Below are 19,910 nucleotides of genomic sequence, written 5' to 3'. Positions count from 1 at the left end.
CGTTTAAAATTGATTTAGATTTAATAGCATGAGAGTAGTTTTACATAATTCATTCCATAAATATGGGTTTAACATATCCATACGGATTAAGTCTATAGTTCAAACCTATCACTTCAAAAAATTGATAGGTATATGAGAAACGATCCAACGTGTTGATATTATAGGTTATAAGTTCTAAAAAAATGTCAGGAAAACAAAATCTAATTGTCCTTTAAATTTTTAATTTGGATCTAAAAAATACTTGAACATTCAACTGCATCTAATAAGTTCAATAATTTAAAAATGTTATAAGATTTACATAACATATACATGGTAGAAGGTGTTTGGAAAATGAGTGGGCTGTAAGTTTTGAAAAGTTGTAAAGCTTTGTAGTCCACATTCTAGAACGTTTTATGTAAAAGTATAAAATTGATGTACTTGGTCAATTGTAATACCTACAGGGTCTTTTGGTTGTCATCTCCAACCTTTTGATCTAATCAAAATAAAAATAGGAAAAGATAATTTTCTACATTTAGTTTTAAAAAGAAGATTTAGGTTATATATATTTATATATAATATTAAATATTATATTTTAACATATGAATTTTTTTATTAAATACAGAGTTGAAAATTTGTTTAGAAATCATGAACAAAAACTCAAAAACAAAATAAAAATGTAGAACATTGAGATCTAAAAGATCATTAATGATTATACTTATAAGTACAATATAAGGAGATTTAATTAAGTACCCAACCAACCATGAATTGCGCTTAAAATAATGGTGGATGTGTTTGTAAAAGAAGAGAAACCCAATTTGAATATGACACACTTTGATGTCGCATTGGCTTACGACTTAAACGAACATATAAGACCACAAAAATAGTTTTATAGCATTTGAAGTAATCACTTTAGGAGTGGAGTTGGTATTAAAAGAACAGAGCATATCTATATATTAAGGTAAGGCTAATAGGAAGCAATAGTTGAAAGGAAAAGGAGATCAAATAATGGGAGAAAAAGTGGAGGTATTTGGGGCATGGTTCAGCCCTTTCAGCCGTCGTGTAGAATTGGCTTTGAAATTGAAAGGGATTCAATATGATTACATTGAAGAAGAAATATACAAGAAGAAGAGTGATTTGATCCTCAAATTCAACCCTGTTTACAAGAAGGTTCCTGTGTTTGTCCATGGGGGAAAACCCATAGCAGAGTCCATTGTTATTCTTCAATACATAGATGAGAGTTGGAAGGACAATCCCATTTTGCCTCAACATCCTTATCACAAAGCTCTTGCTCTCTTTTGGGCCAAGTTTTTGGATGACAAGGTAAGGCAGTCTTTTGGGCCCATTTTATCATTTGTGTTTTCTTCTGGTTTCCTATTTTCCAGAGAGACATATATGTGTTAGATCGTAATTGTTATTGTTTGATGAGTAATTATTAGAGTGCATCTGATGCTCAACCTTTTTTAATATAATGGGCAGGTGCTACCTTCATTAATGAAAGCAAGGAGATCAGGTGAAGGAAAGGATAGAGAAGAGGCAATAGGTGAGGCAAGGGAAGGGTTAAGAGCACTTGAAGAAGAGCTTAAAGGGAAGAAATTCTTTGGAGGAGAGAAATTGGGATTTGTTGACATTGTTGCTAATTTCATAGCATATTGGAGTCAAGCCATGGATGAAGCTTTTGGTGTTCAAATACTTACCAGTGAATTGCAAAACCTTCCAAGGCTAACTCAATGGTGTCATCACTTTCTTCAACACCCCATTGTCAAACACAATCTCCCCCCCAAAACTCAACTTCTTGCCCTTTTTAAGTCTCAATTTGTGGACACAAATTAAATGATCATGCTTCCAAATGAACATTCTTCATGAACTAGGCCTACTATATACCACCTTAATTAAGCAGCTTTTGTAAAATGATGTATCTTCAAATTTGAGAATTAAACCTGCTGTCTCTTTGATCTGTTTCAATAAATTTAAATTGAATCCTCTTGTTTGAATATTATTCTAACTTATAATTTCCACTTTTTGAGTTTAAACTTGATTTATTAAGGAATCAATGTCTTTGAGTTTCAACGTCTATAGAAGTTGTGTGTTAAAGTATTGATGTAAAAGCATGTGGGATGTACATACTTTATGTGTTTATGTGTGTTGCTTAAGTGAATAGATTTAAACATATATAGGGTTAGAATAAAAATAAGGTTTGGATTAGTGCAAAAATCATAAATGAAAGAACAAAAGTTGGAGACATGAGGTTAAAAGGAGGAAGATCAACAACAATTGTTCACAGTGATGAACCACACAATTCTACACACCCTAAATTTATAAAGTTAAAAACTTAAAAGACATAATTGAAATATTAATGTTATAAGGTGAGAGTTTTAGCGGAAGTGCATGAGAGTTCTTTTTGGATAGGCTCTCTCCAAATTGGGCCTCAAACTGAGCTTCTAAGATTGATGGAAATTTCATTGAAATAAGAAAAGAAAAATAAAAACTTTCTATCAAAATTGCTTCGGCATTTATCGGGGGAAATGAAAATTTGAAGGCCCGATTAAGACATTGCATTGTCCCTTTGTTTGAAAAATTAGGTGTAGCAGACTCATTATGTTTCTACACTTGAATAATGGGTACAAATATCTCCATCAAAATCCTCCAATCCTATCACCATCATCAATGCATGCATTCTCCATCTCTCCTGATGCAATAGTAAGAGTAATGAGAGAAAATAAAACGTATTTTTTAAAATCATTTTTATTCAATAGAAAATCAAAACGCACTCTTAAGAGCCGCTTTCACATAGAAGCATAGGAAAAAATCCCCCAAAATCATTATATATTTCTTAAGACATTCACCAATAATATAGCAATCTTTGACCCAGAAAAAAGGTTAACAAAAAACGTATGGAATTTTGACCATAAAAACAAAAAACCCAACATCATAAGGTGATGATGTGTCCAATATTGGCCAAAAAATTGAATCTTTGAAAAACCCCATGACCGAAAGAGGAATATGAAAGACAATATTTAAAGTTGAAGCATGTGAAGAAGTGTGTGTGTGAGAGAGAGAGAGAGAGAGAAGAATTAAGAAGAAGAAGAAGAAGAAGAAGAAGACGAAGAAGAAACAAGAAGAATCCAAAATGTCGCATGCAACCAACCATAAGTCTTTGTCAATGGGTTTCTTTTAAACACTAAATGACAAAAGTAAAACAAACCACTATAAATATATTCAACCTCAAAAAAACCACCAATACTTACAACTCACTATCACTTTTTCTTACATGAATTTAGTTGAATGACAATTAATATATAAAAGCATATTTTACTTTCTAAACATAGTCTTAGTTGTCCAAAAATGCAACTTATCACATGACAAATTATTCTCTCTTTTTTTTCTCCAAGTAAGAGTAGGTTAGAAAAGAAGGTGAAATTAAGTGTAAGGATCCATGGGCACAATTTCAAAGAAGTTAAAAGGAGTATAGATAAGTAGAAATTTGGAGATGATTATATTATATATTAGAAGAGTGGTTGGAACAGAGGAGGGGACAGATGGTCAAAGTATAGGGAAGAAGAATATGCTAAAAATACATAAAAATTTGACAGCTAAAGCCCAAAGAAAGGTAAAGGACAGAGGAAATAAGGCATCCACAAGGCCTTTTCCCGGAAATCAAGCTCACATGCCTTCCCTCTCCACTTTTTCTTCTTTCCAATTTTTCTAATCACTTCTCTTCTCTTCCCCCACTTTCTTTTACTAATCTCGATGTTCTATTTTTCATTTTTTATAAATTAAGTTATCTTTTATTTCTTTCGTTTTGTTTTTTTGACAACTTCAATTAAATGATTCCCATTTTTTAATTCTTCTATTCACTTTTAGAAATGTCTCTCAAATGAAATGATTTTTCATGCAAACACTTGATCAAAATTCTTTGGTAAATCATCATGTTTTTTTTGGACGAGTTATGTATAGGATTGAGTACAACTGCACTCACACCATGTTTACTATGTACAAACGCAATAGACTAAATACAAAAAAATGGGATTCATTTCATTGTTTGAATTCATAAGTTAAAAGGGTATTCAATTAGATTACGTATAAGAATTACATTGTATCGTTACCATTTTATAGCTATTGTTGTTGTTATAGTTGAAAAATTTTCAACTTTAACATCTTTAATGTTACTATAATTGATATATATACCGCTTGACTAGGGATGTTCATAAAATATTTGAAAATCAAACAAATTTGATAAACCCAATCGAAATTGATTGCATATGGTTTGGTGCGTTTTATGTTATGTTGAAACCACTTCTTATGTGGTTCGGTTCGGTTCAGTTTTAATGTTTTAAACCTATTTTAAAATTGAATCAAACCGTATAAGTTTTAAAGAAATGTTCATAAAAGTTTTGTTTCTAAAATTCGGTTAAATATGTTAACATGTGCAGTTCGGTTCATTTTTGTATGAATTTTTCTTTTACATTTTGTGGTTCGGTGCAGTTTTAGCTTGAAATCGAAGAGTAAACACCCATACGCTTGACCCTAGAAAGTTAAGATAACGATAAGAATTGCTATAATTTTTAGTACGAATTTTAAGCATATGCAATAAAAAATAATCTAACTATATTCCCTCTTTTATCTGTTTTTTATTTTAATATTTTTAGAATAATAATTTTGAACTCTTATAAATATCTAGATCATTAGATATTATATGAAAGCCAATAAAAGTAAACTTTTCCAATCATAGACCTAATACTCAATCTAAACTAACTTCACCTTCCATAGAGAGGTATCTAAAAGATAACAAACAAATCTATTCTTTCATATATATATAGTTAAAATAATACATAAACTTTTCTTTAAACTACTAGATTAATAGAATTAACTTCAAAACACATAGTTTAATTAACATTGACTACATAAAAAGAAGGGACATCGTATAGAATGAGAAACAATGGTTTATTGTTTAAGCATTGAATGACTTTGTGTTATTCTTGGCAAATGATTTTAGAGGTGTGATACCCCAGTCCGTTGTGTGGATAAAGGTTTGTGTGGACTACAAATATGTAAATAATTTGGGAGGTTGAAAGTCAAAAACAGAGATTAAAGAATACATTTTTCAGTGTCTGACATCAAATAAAAAATGGATCTCTCCACCTTCAAATCCAAAAACAAAACAAAACATAGGGTAGGAAGGGGCCCAATATTTGTGAAGATGTCCCTAATGGAGATATAGAAACAATAAGTAAGCGTGCTGCGTTACCCATAATAATGGCCAACAAATTATAATGCTATCAAATCTTGCGTAGGCCAGTCGGCCAAGGAAACCACCAATGTTTACTAATTAAGTCTCCATCTTTCAATCTGTCGGTGTTGCCGGTGCCCCTTCCACGGCGGAGATAAGCTGTTGTGTATTGGAATTTGGGTGAATAATGGATTTATTGGTGTGGGGATGGAAGAAATGGGATGTGGGGTTGATCATAAAATGTAATGTAAATGTTGGGAAAATAAATGTGAAGGAGGAAGGAGAGGGGTTGGGGAATGGTATGGTTTAGGGAAAGAGGGGGTAAAGGAATTTAGGATTGGAGGGAATTTTGTGGAACAACTTTTGGGCAATCCCCATTAGCTCCCCTATGCACACACACATGATGTATTTATTTCTATATTACATTTTCTTCCAAGACTTAACCCACTTTCTTCTGCCTTTGTCTTCATCTTTTCACTTCTCATTCACCCTTATCTTTTGTGTTCTTCACTCAATCTTTCCACCAAACATTTAATTCTAAATTCATATCCCTTTTTTTCTTTCATTTATTGTTGTTGGTTGGGCTGCAACTCCAATTAACTTATAAAAAATAAAATAACATACAATTTATATTATTTTTGGATTGTCATGAAAAACGAAAAAATATTAAAATTGCTTTAGCTATGCCTTAGGATTGTTTTGGTTAATATATGCATATTTCATAACCATCCCATTTTTAGATTTTGGTTTTTTTTTTTAAAATCAACACGTTTTTTCTCCTTTCTTACAACGATTTGCATCATTCTCGAGTATAATTGGTGAATTTTGAACCAAACTTCAAAACTAAAAATACAACTTTTTAAAAAGTTATACTCTTTTTAGTTTTCAAATTTTGGCTTGATTTTTTAAAATCGTTGATAAAAAAGTAGATAAAAATGATGAAAGTATGTGTTTATAGACTTAATTTGTAGAAACAAAAACAAAAATAAAAAATGGTTATCAAACTACGAAACGAAATCTTAGTTTTAAAGAACGACAGTAAAGTAGAAATATATGAAAAGATAATGTATAGGAACAAAAGATTTGTTGAGAAAAGTTTAGAGTACACTTAATTGAAACTATATATACTTGTAATAAAATTTAAAAGACATGTATGTATATTTATAAGAAAGAAGGAGTAGGGAGTATGGCATGAAAAGCATATGAAAGGGTGTGGATTTTAAGAAGAAGAAAAAAAAGAGAGAATATTTTGACATTGAAAAAAAAGAAAGAAGAATTAGATGGGGGGAAGCAAAATGTCATTAATTTTGGTCCCTACAAAAGATTTTGTTGGAATGCAATATAAAAGTGAAGTTGGATTAATTGAAAACAACACAAAGGGAATAGAAGCTGCCTTTTTTAAAAAATTTATTTAACCATATGGAACCAAAGCCTAAGCAAAAGCAACGCCCACCTCCCTTTCTTTTTCTCCCCTACATTATCCATAACCGCCTCATACATCATTTCACTCAACAAAACACTTCTCTAAGTTCAATAATATCCTCCTCTTCTTTCTTTTAAGTCTCAATAACACTTTCACTTTCAACATTTTAATTTTCAACCATTTAATTTTGCTTTGAGCTACTATTTATTACGTATGTACATAGGTTTTGGGATTGCTACATCAATTTTGTGCATTAGCTACATAAAGCTATGGTTTTAGGTATAAACGGTGAATTACTTTATGACCATTTTTACATGACTTTTTGAGTGAAACCAAAAGTATATAAAATTGGATTGGCAAAGATACTTGCATGCGTCCATTGCGACAAGGAATATAATCCCCCATTTGACAAGGGATGAGGTTAAATCAGAGACACTAAACGAGTTTCCATCCGGCCGTGAATAATTTTTATTACTTGTTAATATATGTATATATAGCTAAAGCATTTTTTAAATTTTTATTTCACAATTAAATTAACATAACAATTTTATTAAATATATTAACTCTAAATAAATATTAAAATGTTTTTTATATTAATTTAAATGTCAAATTTTAATATTTTAATATTTTAAATAAAAATATGAGAAATTTCCCGTGAGCCCACACCCCGAACCCGACTCTCAAAATAGGAAATGAGACGGAGTCAATGATTAAATTTTTCACAGGAACAAGAAATGAGAAATGACTCCGCCCCACCCCATCCCTGTTGTCAACACTAAAGTAAAGTCAATATAAACTACTAATTAATGTAAAGATATTGAAACACATCAAGAATTAATAATTTCAAGTTTTTATTTAAAACTATTTTCACTCATGACCAAGTTTTTTATTAAGTATATGACTGACAGAGTTGGTTGCCAAAGGTGATCGTCAAAGTTGGTCATTGAAAGTAGTAGTTGTGTGAAGTTGGATATTGAATGTGATTGCTAGAAGTGAATGTCAAAGGTAGTCATTGTTCCATCAAAGATGGTTACCAGAATTTGGCTACATGAGGCTACTTATTGAAGCATGTTGATGGCAATGGCTGTTGCTAGAAGTGGTCAATGCTCGACACCAAAGATGGTCGTTGAAGCATATGATCATCAGCGATGATTATCGATGGAGCTAGTTGATCGCAAGCTAAGCAAAATCATTGAAAATATTGAAGGAAGTGAAGGAAAGAGCTACATGTTGATGTGTAAATTGAGAGAAGAAAATATGAAAATTTTCAGTTAATGTGTAAATTGCGTAGATAGCCGATTTATTTAAGAGTGAACGTTAATGTTGAAGGGAAGTAAAAAGTGAGAGATAATTGGTTTGCAAATTAGAGTTAGGACTAAAATGAGATTAAAGAGAATGTTGAAGGACAAAAATGAGATTGGAAGGCAATAGTAAAGCGTGAGTTACGAAAATGGGTAGTGATATTTTGTTTTTCATTTTTCTTCTTATGTATATCTTCTCACAAACCCTAAAAAGGAAAAAGGGGAAAGGAAAGAAAGAAAAGAAAGAAAAGAAAGATATAGATGAAATCGAAATTATTATAATGGGTGGCTATATCTACTTGCTTTGCTAGCCTTACCCATTCTTAAGACTCACTCAAAAACCCTAAAATTATTATTTATTACCTCTATATCAACCTAGGGTTTTTCTCTCTCATCCCTTTGTGGTGGTGAGAACTGAAACTCCACAAGAAAGAAAAGCCCTCAAAAAATGAATCTCCGGCGGACCCCATTGCCTCTCCTCCTCCTCCGCCACTCACGGCTCCAATTATGAAACTTAATTAAACACCACACCTTAGCCCTTTACAAAATTTTAATTACTGTGTTTTTACTTCTACAACTTCAATTATTATTCCTTTACCATAAAATATAAAATCAATTATTCTTTTCAAGTCTCTCTGCCCTGCCCTCCCCATGTTGTAAAATTCAATCAATTTCAATTTCATTCTTTGTTATCAAAAAGTACTGTCTTTTTATCAACCCGTTAATTATTTCTTTATTAATAATCATTATTAAGTTGTTTTTCTCCTCTCAATTTTATGACAATAACTTTTTCGTATGTTTTTCTAGTCTAATAAATATAGAAAGAGATATCATTTGCATAAACTAAAGTTTTCATCTTCAAATTCTTTCGACAAATTATAGGATTAAATGTTGAACTATATGTAAAAGTAGAGCTTTATTTTATTGAGTTAGGTTCCACAGAAAACGTAATAAACAGAGTTGTAAAATGGATTTGGAAGAACTAAAAATTGTAATAATAAATTCTATTTTTTTATAGTTAATATCCTAAATCCGGAAGAAAAAAAATCTCTCCCTCCATGTGGGATTTGGCATTTTGATTATGGGGTTACAATGATGTTTACTTGAGGAATGTCCTTTTTATTTATAATTTTTTTCTGTTCCCTCTCTCTCTCTCTCTCTTCATCTTTACAAGACAACTTCAAACATAAGCATCAAAAGAAAAAAGAAAATCAATTGTTAAAGCTAGAAATAAAGAAAGAAAGAAAGAAAGAAAAAGAAAGAATTGACAACATAATTTCATGTGGGATTAACACACAACACAACATGCTGTCCCCTTTTAATCTCCCATACCCAACTATAATAATTGAAATAATTATAAAATTACACATCATCTCTCTTTATCCTCTGTCCAAAATTTCCAAAATTATAGCCTAGGTAGCTCCAGTTTCAATGTAAAAAATTAATACACAATCCACTCCAAATATACATATAAAAGTTGAGAAAGTTGAATTTGTTTAGAATCCATGAATACGTAGGATGAAGACTTAAATAAATAGAATTAAGAAATGAAATAAATTGGAATAGCATGAAATGATTATAATAATTATGATGGTTTGGATTAATAGGATATTTGTTGATTTATAATTGTCTCTCCCCCCTTATCATTCAAACATGCTACCCATAATCATGGCCTCACTATAGGAAGAAGAAATATTTTTGTTTAAGAAAGAAAAAGAAAAAGATTGAGTGAGTGGAAGGAATAAATGGGGGGCACGTTGTTGGTATGCTGCTCATTAATGTATTTCCTTAATTTATTGAACATTTAAGTTAGCAAAAACGACAGAAGCAAAGTGGCTGAGACATTTATTGCAAATACAATAACAAAATTAAATTACAAATAACATTATTAGATTATAAATTTTTGCATGGGGTTTGGTCTCTCTTAAGTCGGCGGCCGGCATCCTCTCTGTTTCTTCCATTTGCCTTCTTCTTCAACTTCTTCTTAACAATGACGGCGCCCAGTTCTTCCACAAAAATACACCCCAACCATAACCCTACTTCACAAATTCTTCAACTATGTTGACAAATGGAACTGTTTTCTTTTTCTTTTTTTCTTTTTTTTTTGAAGTACACAACTCTAATGTCAAAGGAGAATATGTATAAACATGCAACAAAACATAACTAAAACGAAAGTCAATCTTTTTTTTAAGTTATTGACTTTGTTTTACATTCTATTTAACAAGTTAGACTAATTCGCAAATAATGTTCTCTCCATAATTAAATTATAGGTTATTGGAAAGTAATAATAATAAAAAATAAAAAAGTTTTGGGTGCGGTTAAATGAGAAAAAATGATATAGATTTCACAAAAAGGAGGCAGAAGGAGTGTACTGGTGGGTGCTTTTTTGCACAAATTCAAACTATTTTTCCTGGAATTATTATTATTTAATCAAATTAAATTGATTTAATTAGTTATTTTTAGAAAAGAAAAGAAAAAAAGAAAATCCCTGGGTCCGATGGGAACAGAGTACAGAGAGAGGCAGGAAATCAGATAGCACCATGCCGACCGAGTCGGACCCACTTCATTCTCTTCACGCGCCCACATGGCGGTGCCTAAACAATTCCAAACGGTCGCAACCTTCAACCCTAGCTTCCCACGTCTTTGCCACCTCATCTTCTTTTAATTAATTCTAATAATCATAGCTGTAACACTATTTAATTCTCGGACTTTACCTTATTAATTTAAATTTAGTTTATGGATTACTATTGGTGTCCACGACGGAAGCCGATTCATTTCCGCCGTCCCACGCCGGACTGTCCAAACATTCTCTTTCTTCTTCTTCTTCTTCTTCCTTCCTGATTGAATTGGTTATGAAAATTATAAGAAAGTGAGTCCACAATTATTTGAAAATTTTTAATTTCTTGTTAAGAGTTAAGATGGGTGGAATTGGAAAAGAATAGTGTTTTTGTTGGGTTTGACCGAGGTGGAGGGTAGAGTTGGGATTTGGAAAAGTTGAAAATATTTAATATTCGTACAGAATTTTGAGAGTACTTGTGTCTGTCTATGTACGACACGTGTCATGTAATATTCATCATTTATTCATGATATTCATAAATATGCATGCCCACCTGCCTCTCTTCAACACTAAAAATTCATTCCTCTGCGTAATTAATGATTCTTTTTAATATCATCCAACTATTTTCCTTATTTATTACAAATATATATACTTTAGAGCTGCTTCCAATTCCATATCATTTAATATCTCACTTCATCTAATTAAATAACTATAAATTAATTACCATATTAGTAAGTAACCATAAATTTTTTATATTCAATACTTAGTAATGATGTATTTGCTTAAATTAATTAAATTTTATAGTATGATTAGTATATTATTATTGTTAATTAATTAGACAAAGTGAATTTAAAGTGAGTTTAGCATGCTCGTAATTTGGATGATCTTCTATTGGAGAAATTGAATGTTCTTTATTGTTGTTCTCGTCGTAAAAAAATCACAAAATATAGTGTCAAAACCCATAAAATAACCATATATTTAAGGAAGCAAAATGAATTTTGAAAAAATGTGTCAGATTAATAATTCGAAATTTTAATAAATGATTTCCGTTAATTAGAGATCTCGTTTACAATAATATGATTTCAATACACAAAATATTAAAATCATTTTAAGTTTACTTAAAAATACAAAAACGTGGAATATGAGAGTTAAGAGGATGTTCATAGACTAAATTTGTGAAAAATGTGACGGTTGGTGGTCAAATTGTCGAACAATGTTGTTAGAGAAACTCTCATGACTCACAGTTAAAAGAAAACTTTGTCATTATTTAAAGCAAACATTTCATTGCTTACCCAAACAATTTCTTCAAAAACACTTTCACAAACTCTAGATGGATATATAATTAGAACCTGCCCAAATAGTTCAAGTGTATTTTTTATAATTTAATCTATACTTTTACGAGATATATTTGGCTTCCTTTGTTACTGTTTGGAAAGAAGAAGTGAAATATGGACTAAGGTCTCAAGAGACAAATATTAAAATACCAACATATAAGTATAACTTAACCGTAATTAACATATTTTATTATTTACATATTAGAAGTTCTCAACATCTATTTACACTAAAAAACAATGTATATATGTCTAAAAATCACTCATAACAACCTACCAAAAAAAAAAATGTATATATGTCTAAAAATCAATCTTAACAACATACCAATTGAATCATACTTTATACTCATATTTTGTACTATAATTTCAGAATTAAAAGAGAAGTTCAGTCATGCTATTAAATTTTCATTGACTTGTGGGGTAGCTTTTACATTTTCATTAAATTTAATATTGACGCTATTCTTAAAATATAAATTTAAAAAAGTAGGCAACAAAATGTCACTCATATAAATTAACAAGTATGGTTTAACATGTTTAAAAAATAGTAATTTTTTTTATGTATATATATTTTAATATATTATGTAAATTTCTTGCTTTAATGCTTTCATTTAAAACATATTTATGTTTGAGAATAATTCAAATTGATTTATTTTAGAGAAATAAAAGGGTTGGATAGAAAGTTGGATATATTGTGAATAATAGTAATAAATCAATGAAAAATGAAAAGTATATTGTGGGTATACTTACTTCCCCTTATAAACTATATATATATATAATACAACTAAATTAAATTGTTTTAATAAATTCAACACCCAACAGCTATTTATCTACAATGAACCTCAACAATAATGACTGAATTATCATTACTAAATTATTAAATACTATTTTTACGAGGTTAGGAATTGTTGTATTATTTATTGGTAAATTTGAAAGTTTTGTTTGAATTATTAATTTTATATCTTATGAATTGAAATAAAAGAATGAATAGGGAGAAGTAATTATTTATTGGGGGGAAAAGATGAAGAAGAAAAGAAAAAAAAAGGAAAAAAGAGAAAAAGAAAAAGAAAAGAAAAGAAAAAGAAAAGAAGGAGAAAATAGGGTGGTGGGAAATATCTTGTACTGCACGCAAATCTTGGGGCAGGCTTTAACCGAGTTGATGGCTCTATCACGTCCTTATCACTCCAGGGTCAAATACGTCATTCTCTCTCCTAACCTCAACCCAAACCCTCTCCCCCCCAATCCATAATTCTTTTTGTTTTAAATACCCCCTTTTTTCTTTTCTTTTTCTTTTTAATTTCCCTCAAATTTCTTGCTTTTAAGTTGTAATTTGTTTTTTCATAAAAGAAAGTTCATTTTTTGTCTTTTTATAAATTTAATTCAGTTTCTAAAATAGGTATTTTGTTTCAATTTAATTATTTAGTTTTTAAATATTATAATTTTATTTTCGATATTTTAGTTTTGTTTTAATTTAATCGGTTCATTTTAAGATTTTAATTTTGCTCTTTCGCAAATTACTCATTTATGGTTATAAGTGGTGAGGCATGTTATTAATTTTTAAATAATAAAAATTTTATAATTAATTAACTTCTATTATTAAATTAATTAATGGATATTGAGTGAGTATTTAACGAAAAATTGAAATAAATAATATAAAATCTTGAAATTTACTAAACAAATAGAAATAAAATTTAAATATCCACCGTATAATTATAACATTTTGATTCAATCATATTTCAAACTTACATACCATAAAAAAAATATTTTAAAAAAAATATTTTTGGTTTAATGTTTGAATACATGAAGGAGATATGAATGATCTAATATCACATTTTAACGAAATACCCTAAAGATATGAAAATAAGATTAAGAAAAACATAAAATAAAGTGTACTTGACTTATAACAATTATACGTTAGGTAACCTTTAAGATAAGTAAGAATGATGTTATCAGTTTTATATATACTTCAAAATTATTTTAATTATTTAAATCTACTTAACTATTTAAGTTTTTCTTTTCTTTTAAATTAAGCTTACAAATCACACTTGTTATTGTTTTTTTAATTTAACTATTTCACTCAAGAAATTGACACAACACAAAATTTGATGGTTATTTTGGACTTTCAACAAGTCTTATAGTAGGCTTTTAATTTTTTTCTTGAAATTATAAAAGTAAAGTAAACTTTTTTTATCCTAATAAAATACAATATATTTACAAAAAAAAAATATAGCAAAAATGGTAAAAAATACAAAAGTTTTTTTAAAATAAGAAATTAACAACATCTTTGATACTATATACTACATTTAAAATTAATTAATTGATACTGAAAAGAAGATGTAAATAATATAACGAATAAGTTGAACAAAATCTTATATTAATTGTGTGGTGAAGACAGAGATTCTCAAAGTATATATAAAAGAAGAGTTGAATGCAAAGAATAGTTTATATTGCAATCTAAATAAGTAGAAAATCACAAGTAAAATATGTGCTGACGATAAGTTGGAAGTCACTTTTAGATAAAATGAAATGATAAAAGTCTAAAAGTTTAGACTAAAAATAGATAATACTATGTTATTGCATGCTAAAGACGTCTAACATTTCATGATTCGATGACGTTTTAACAATCGATTTTAGACTTTCTAAATTTAACTATTTTAACTCATATAACAAACTTAGTTTTCATAAATGATTGAACAAAACGTGTCAATCAAAACATGTCTGGTCTAATAAAAGATATATCTAATCTATCGTCAGGATGTCATTAATGTTCAGTATTTTCGATCCATCCACGAAACAAAGAACAAGTGTCATCACCAAATTTTCATTAAAATTTTAATACAATTTAAAAGCTATACCAAAACACTTAAAAAAAAAAAGGTTGATATCAAACTCAAAATGTGGTTGAACCACTTATATTTGAAATAGAATTAATATAATAGAATGAAAGTGTTTAACAATGCAAACCCACTAAAATATTACTTAATGAATAAGTAATTATTGTTAGGATTAATAATTGTTGTATTAAGTATTTAGTAAATAATAAATTTAGATTATGTGTTTCTTCGGAAGTCGCGTACTTAAAATGCGGGTTTCTTCCCACTACAAACGAAACAAGTGAGGCCCACTCCCCCTCTCAAAGCCACCGTTTCCACCTCTCTTACTAAAATTACTTTTTCTTTATTCTTCAAAATTAGTAAACACTTTTTTATATTTAAATAATTAATATGGAGTGTATAAAAATGTATTAATGTGATAGATAATGATTTTAATTTATATGTATTAGAAATAGAGATGTTTAGAAAAGAAAATTTAGATATAGTTTTGTTTAGACTTTGTAGTTTGAATGATGTTTTAGTAAGAAAAGAAAAAGAAATTGTGGAAAAGTATGGAAAACAAGAAGAGTGAATATACATAAATATTAAACAAAAATGGAGAATGAAAAGAAAAGATTAAATTATTTATTATTAATTACTTAAAAAGAAGAAAAGAAGAAAAGAAGAAAAGAAGAAAAGAAGAAAAAGGAAAAAACCCTAAAGAAGAGGGGAGGGCGTAAGTCACATGGTGTGGAGGGAGTGGAGTCCATTTGCGAGGGGGATGGACCCCACAAAGTCCCTTGTAAGTGGACCATAACTTGCCCGGCCACCAAGGAAACCGTCTCCCCACTAACGCCTGCGAGTATCTTCCACGCTCCGTACAAACGCGCGTCTTCTCCTCCTCCCTCTCTTTCTCTTCTTTTATAAGCTTTTCCTCTTCCTCTGCTTTTTTAAAAACGTATTCCGAGGCTTCCTCTTCCGACCCTTCTTCTTCTTCTTCTTCTTCTCTGTATTTTATTCCATTCTTCTTTCTCCATAATACACATATACGGTCACAGTCCTTCTCCTTCTTCCTCCCTCTCTCTTTTCCATTTTCCTTTTCTTCTTTTTTTTTTTTAGGGGTTCCCACCACTGTGTGCCCTTCTTAAACCCCTCTTTAACCCTATTTCCTCTGTTTCTAATCTTTCTTTTTCTTCTGATTTGACTGGGACCCTTTCCGCCGCTTCAAACCCTACTCATATTCACTCTCCTTCTTCTTCTTCTTCCCTCTTTTTATTATTAAACCTTAACCAAGCCGCAAAACACTATCTCAAATATACTCTTCTGCTTTCACTCCTCTCTCTGTTTTCTTTTTTGGTCTACTCTCGATAACTAGTCCTTGTTCTTTGTTTCTTCTCTTTTTTCCTTTGGGGGTTTGCTTTTTAAGCTTTCTGTAATGGCTGAGAGTTTGGATGATGGGGAGTTTTGGCTTCCTCCTAAGTTTCTTAACGATGATGACTTGTTCATTGAGGAAAAGTGTGGGGGTAATGATCTTAAGAGTGGGAGAAATGGTGTTGGGTTGTACCCATTTGGGTCTTTTGGGTTTACTTCTGATCTCGGTTCGCCGGTTGAATCTCTGGTTGGTTCCAGCGAAACAGAGAGTGATGAGGAGGAATACATCGCTGGATTGACGCACCGAATGACGCGTTCCACTCTGGAGGATGGTTTTGGACTTGACAACTCTCACGTATGAGTTGGATGTTATATTTGGTTTCTTCTTTTTTTCTCTCTCATTTTTTGTTTGCTTTATGATTTGAACTCTCTTTTGTTTTTACAGGTTTGGGGATCTTCTGGTTCACCACAGTCAACGTTGTGCGCCATGGGAAGTGGATGCGGCTGTAAACAGAGCTCTAGCAGGGGAAGCCCCAATGGACATTACCAAGCTTCTCATCCACAGCTAACTTTGGATCTACTCTATGCTGCTGCCGGTGAAGTCTCGAAGATGCGGATGAATGAAGAAGCGTACGGTTTTATTAACTCTTGTGGACCTCTTGCTCCGCCTAGAAAGCCTTCTCCTGTCTCTGTTCCGCTCAAAAACCGCGAACCCGACGTCGAGGTTTACCAGCAGCTGCAGGCTTCTCAAGTAAGTACAACGGTTCATTCCCTGGAGTTTTTCATTCGTCTCTCTGCTTTGTCTCTTATGGGATTTTGTTTTTATGCAGTTTCTGCATCTGAGACGACAGCAGCTTATCGAGCAAATGAACTCGGCCGCTCGTGTGGGACAAACAAAGGGCACTGTGAGACAACCTCAACCCCAAATGCCGCAAAACAGAGGAAGAAATAACGAGTTCTTTAATGGTAGAAACTGCCGCTCCGCAACTACTGGCTTACCGTCCCAACCCACTTGGGGGGCTCCTCCTCGGAAACAACACACTGTGAATCCCCCAACGAACGGTTCTGGCATGAGAGCGGTATTTCTAGGCGCTCCTGGCGGGAAGAGGGAATGCGCCGGTACGGGGGTGTTTTTACCTCGACAAGCCGGCGCTGCCATCTCTGAAACACGCAAGAAACCAGGTTTGTAACTAGTCAAGATTCACCTCCGAGTCTCGATTTTCCGTCCACTTTGGTTCTATTATTCTCATTTTAACGACGGTTACTTTCAACAGCTTGTTCGACTGTTTTGGTTCCTGCCAGAGTGATGCAAGCCCTGAATCTGAACTTAGACGACATGTACGTTCAACGTGTTCATCCCCCACAACTTCAATCTCGTTCGCCTCCAGTTTTCAACGCAGGGAAGAACGGTAAGAATACGGGACCACCATCATCTCTTAGCCTCATTTCTTCAAATTTTGTAAATTAATATTGCACAAATTTTTTGAAGCTTTACTTAGTGTTCTTGTTATCTTGTTGTTCTCAGATGTTTCTGTAAGGAACAGAAGTGAAAGTTTACAGCAGAAGGGAAACCTCCGAGCGGCGGTGCCGGCAGTAAACCATGAGATTGGGCTTCCACAAGAGTGGACTTACTGAAGCGACAAACACCGCCACTATAGAATAAAGAAAAAAAAGAAAGGGGGGCGGTGATTAGATATTTACTAACTGCTGTGTTAAATTTTAGGGGAATTAAAAGGGTAGATTAAGATAAAAGAAAAGTTAATGAAGGTTTGTTAGATTTTTAATGGGTTATTATTATAGGGAATAGAGTATTTGTTTAACAGGAAAAGAGGGTAAGATAAGAAGGGATTGAGGAAGGTGTTTCTACGGAAGAAAAAAGAAAGGAAAAGAAAAAGTGGTTTTTGGTTTTTTTTGGGGATTAGGGATTTTAGATTAGAAGATAGAAATAAACTTGTGTTTAAGTTTTTGGGGGGTGGGGAGTGGGAGTGGGAGTGGGAATGGGAAGTTTATTGTTTAATTTTAATTTTGGGGCTGAAAAAGCCAACTTAGAAATGAATGTAATGGGAAAGAGAAGAAAAGGAAGACAAAAAGAGGGGTTTTTCCTTTTCTTTTAAGTTTTTGGTGTTAGAAAAAAGGAGGGGTTTATTAAGTAAGTTGGCTTCTTTTGTTTTGTTGTGAAGGGCAGATTAGGAACTTTGTTTTGGATTCTAATTTGTACCCTCCTCTCCTCCCCTCCCCTCTCCTCTCCTCTCCCCATGCACTAATAAAATAACATATATAACAAATATTTTACTTTACCTTTTTCTTCTTCCTCTCTTCTTCACTCTTTTTCCTTACCTTTCTGTTGTTCATGCATTTCTTATTAATGATATTCAAAGTGGAATTCTAACAATACCTAATCAACATCTAAACTTTAAAACCACACAGACTATGTATTTCTTAAATGAAATTCTCCTGTTCCAAAGTATATTGTATGGTTTTTAAGTTAGACAGAATGAATTATTCAAACATTTAACCTTTTACGTCTAACTGTGTTTTGTTATTTTAATTGTGGGTATGTTTTCTTCTTTTGGTAACAAGTGATTCTTTTTTGGCAATAACTTAAATCGATGGTTCTTTTCTAATTTTTTAAAGACTGCTAAATTATTTCAAGTTTTGAGGGATTAAAATTGAAATTTATTTTCTAAGATAAATGAATACAATAAATCATAAAAAAATAAATACTTCAATCCACGACCATAAACAATGAATTACTTAAAACAATTGTTTGGAATAAAATAGAGCAAGGAAAGGAAGGAAAAGCGTAGCATGGGAACTTTAAAAGGAAATTAAAGCCATAAATTTGAAGCCACCAAGAACTTGAAAAGTTAAATAACTTAAAACTTCAACTGGAAGGGAGAAAATGACTTTTACTTTCCCCGAGAATGTGTTGTATATTCTCTTTTGCCTTAATTCCTTTTTCTTTTTACTAACTTTTTCTTTTATTTTTTCAAATCCCCCATTTAAATTAAAAAATGTCTAAATTTAGTTTCAGTTGAATACATACGTATATATATATATATATTCTTTTAGGATAATATATGTTTTTTCAGTACGACGAAAAATTCAATCTTTAACGTCTCTAATAATAATTGGGCTAATATATAGTTTAGTTCATAATATCAAGTTAGTTCTTTGATATTCCTAAATGTTAAAATTGAAGAAAGTGGAAGGAAATGGGAGCTTTGGGTTGAGTTTTAATGGAAAGCATCTTAGGTGTTGGTTGTTGGTACGCTTGATCCACCGATGGTGGAGGTTTGGGGCATAGTTGATGGGTTGAAGTTTATTGCCTCTCGAGGGCTATGTTCGATCATTATGGAATCTAATAGCTTCATGAAAACATGTACTATTGACAGAGCAAGAGGTTATTCTGATTAACATGACTACCTTTGGTGGTGAACAAATAATCTTGGAAAACAATTTTGTAAATCGTCATTGGGTGACCAACAATTTTTAAAAAATAACGTTCATAATATTTGATTTACTAGTAAAATTCCAAAAGAAAAAAAAAAGTATAGATAAAAAGAGTATAAGTTCATAATAGAAGGATTTAAGTTGAAATGTAGGGTTATTATATAATTAGATGGGTCATTGATTATTATGTTTCTCTCAAATAGCAAGTGATGGCCATGTGAGGTTTCTCTTTGACACTGAGACCTTTTTTTGCTTTGAATGGAAGCCTTACCCCTCCCTTACTCCCTTAATTAGGTCTTCTTTGGCTTTGTCAATTCCTTTCTTCCATTTTCTTAAATAATAAATTACAAAGCTATTTCTTCTTCTTCTTCTTCTTCTTCTTTCATTTTTGACCTTTCGCCAACCCAAATCCCCTCTTGTTTATCACAAAATCCCCATCATTATTTTAGTTATTTCAA

General features: G+C 31.3%; 2 protein-coding genes across 2 annotated transcripts; both read left to right on the top strand.

Moving 5' to 3' along the window:
* The first annotated feature begins 945 nt into the window (after nucleotides 1-945).
* On the top strand, nucleotides 946-1,972 carry LOC101214027 (probable glutathione S-transferase). Its single transcript, XM_004147860.3, has 2 exons — nucleotides 946-1,299; nucleotides 1,456-1,972. The coding sequence occupies exons 1-2, from the start codon at nucleotides 985-987 to the stop codon at nucleotides 1,807-1,809; spliced, it is 669 nt and encodes a 222-aa protein (XP_004147908.1). The 5' UTR covers nucleotides 946-984; the 3' UTR covers nucleotides 1,810-1,972.
* Nucleotides 1,973-15,595: 13,623 nt separating this feature from the next.
* On the top strand, nucleotides 15,596-18,296 carry LOC101214270. The gene is made up of 5 exons (XM_004147861.3): nucleotides 15,596-16,354; nucleotides 16,445-16,750; nucleotides 16,830-17,181; nucleotides 17,274-17,408; nucleotides 17,525-18,296. The coding sequence occupies exons 1-5, from the start codon at nucleotides 16,064-16,066 to the stop codon at nucleotides 17,632-17,634; spliced, it is 1,194 nt and encodes a 397-aa protein (XP_004147909.1). The 5' UTR covers nucleotides 15,596-16,063; the 3' UTR covers nucleotides 17,635-18,296.
* Nucleotides 18,297-19,910: the final 1,614 nt, after the last annotated feature.

This window comes from Cucumis sativus, chromosome 4, assembly GCF_000004075.3.
Source record: "Cucumis sativus cultivar 9930 chromosome 4, Cucumber_9930_V3, whole genome shotgun sequence".
Classification (NCBI taxonomy): Eukaryota; Viridiplantae; Streptophyta; class Magnoliopsida; order Cucurbitales; family Cucurbitaceae; genus Cucumis; species Cucumis sativus.
Note: the sequence above shows the minus strand (reverse complement) of the source record. Positions and strands in the feature narration are given on the sequence as shown.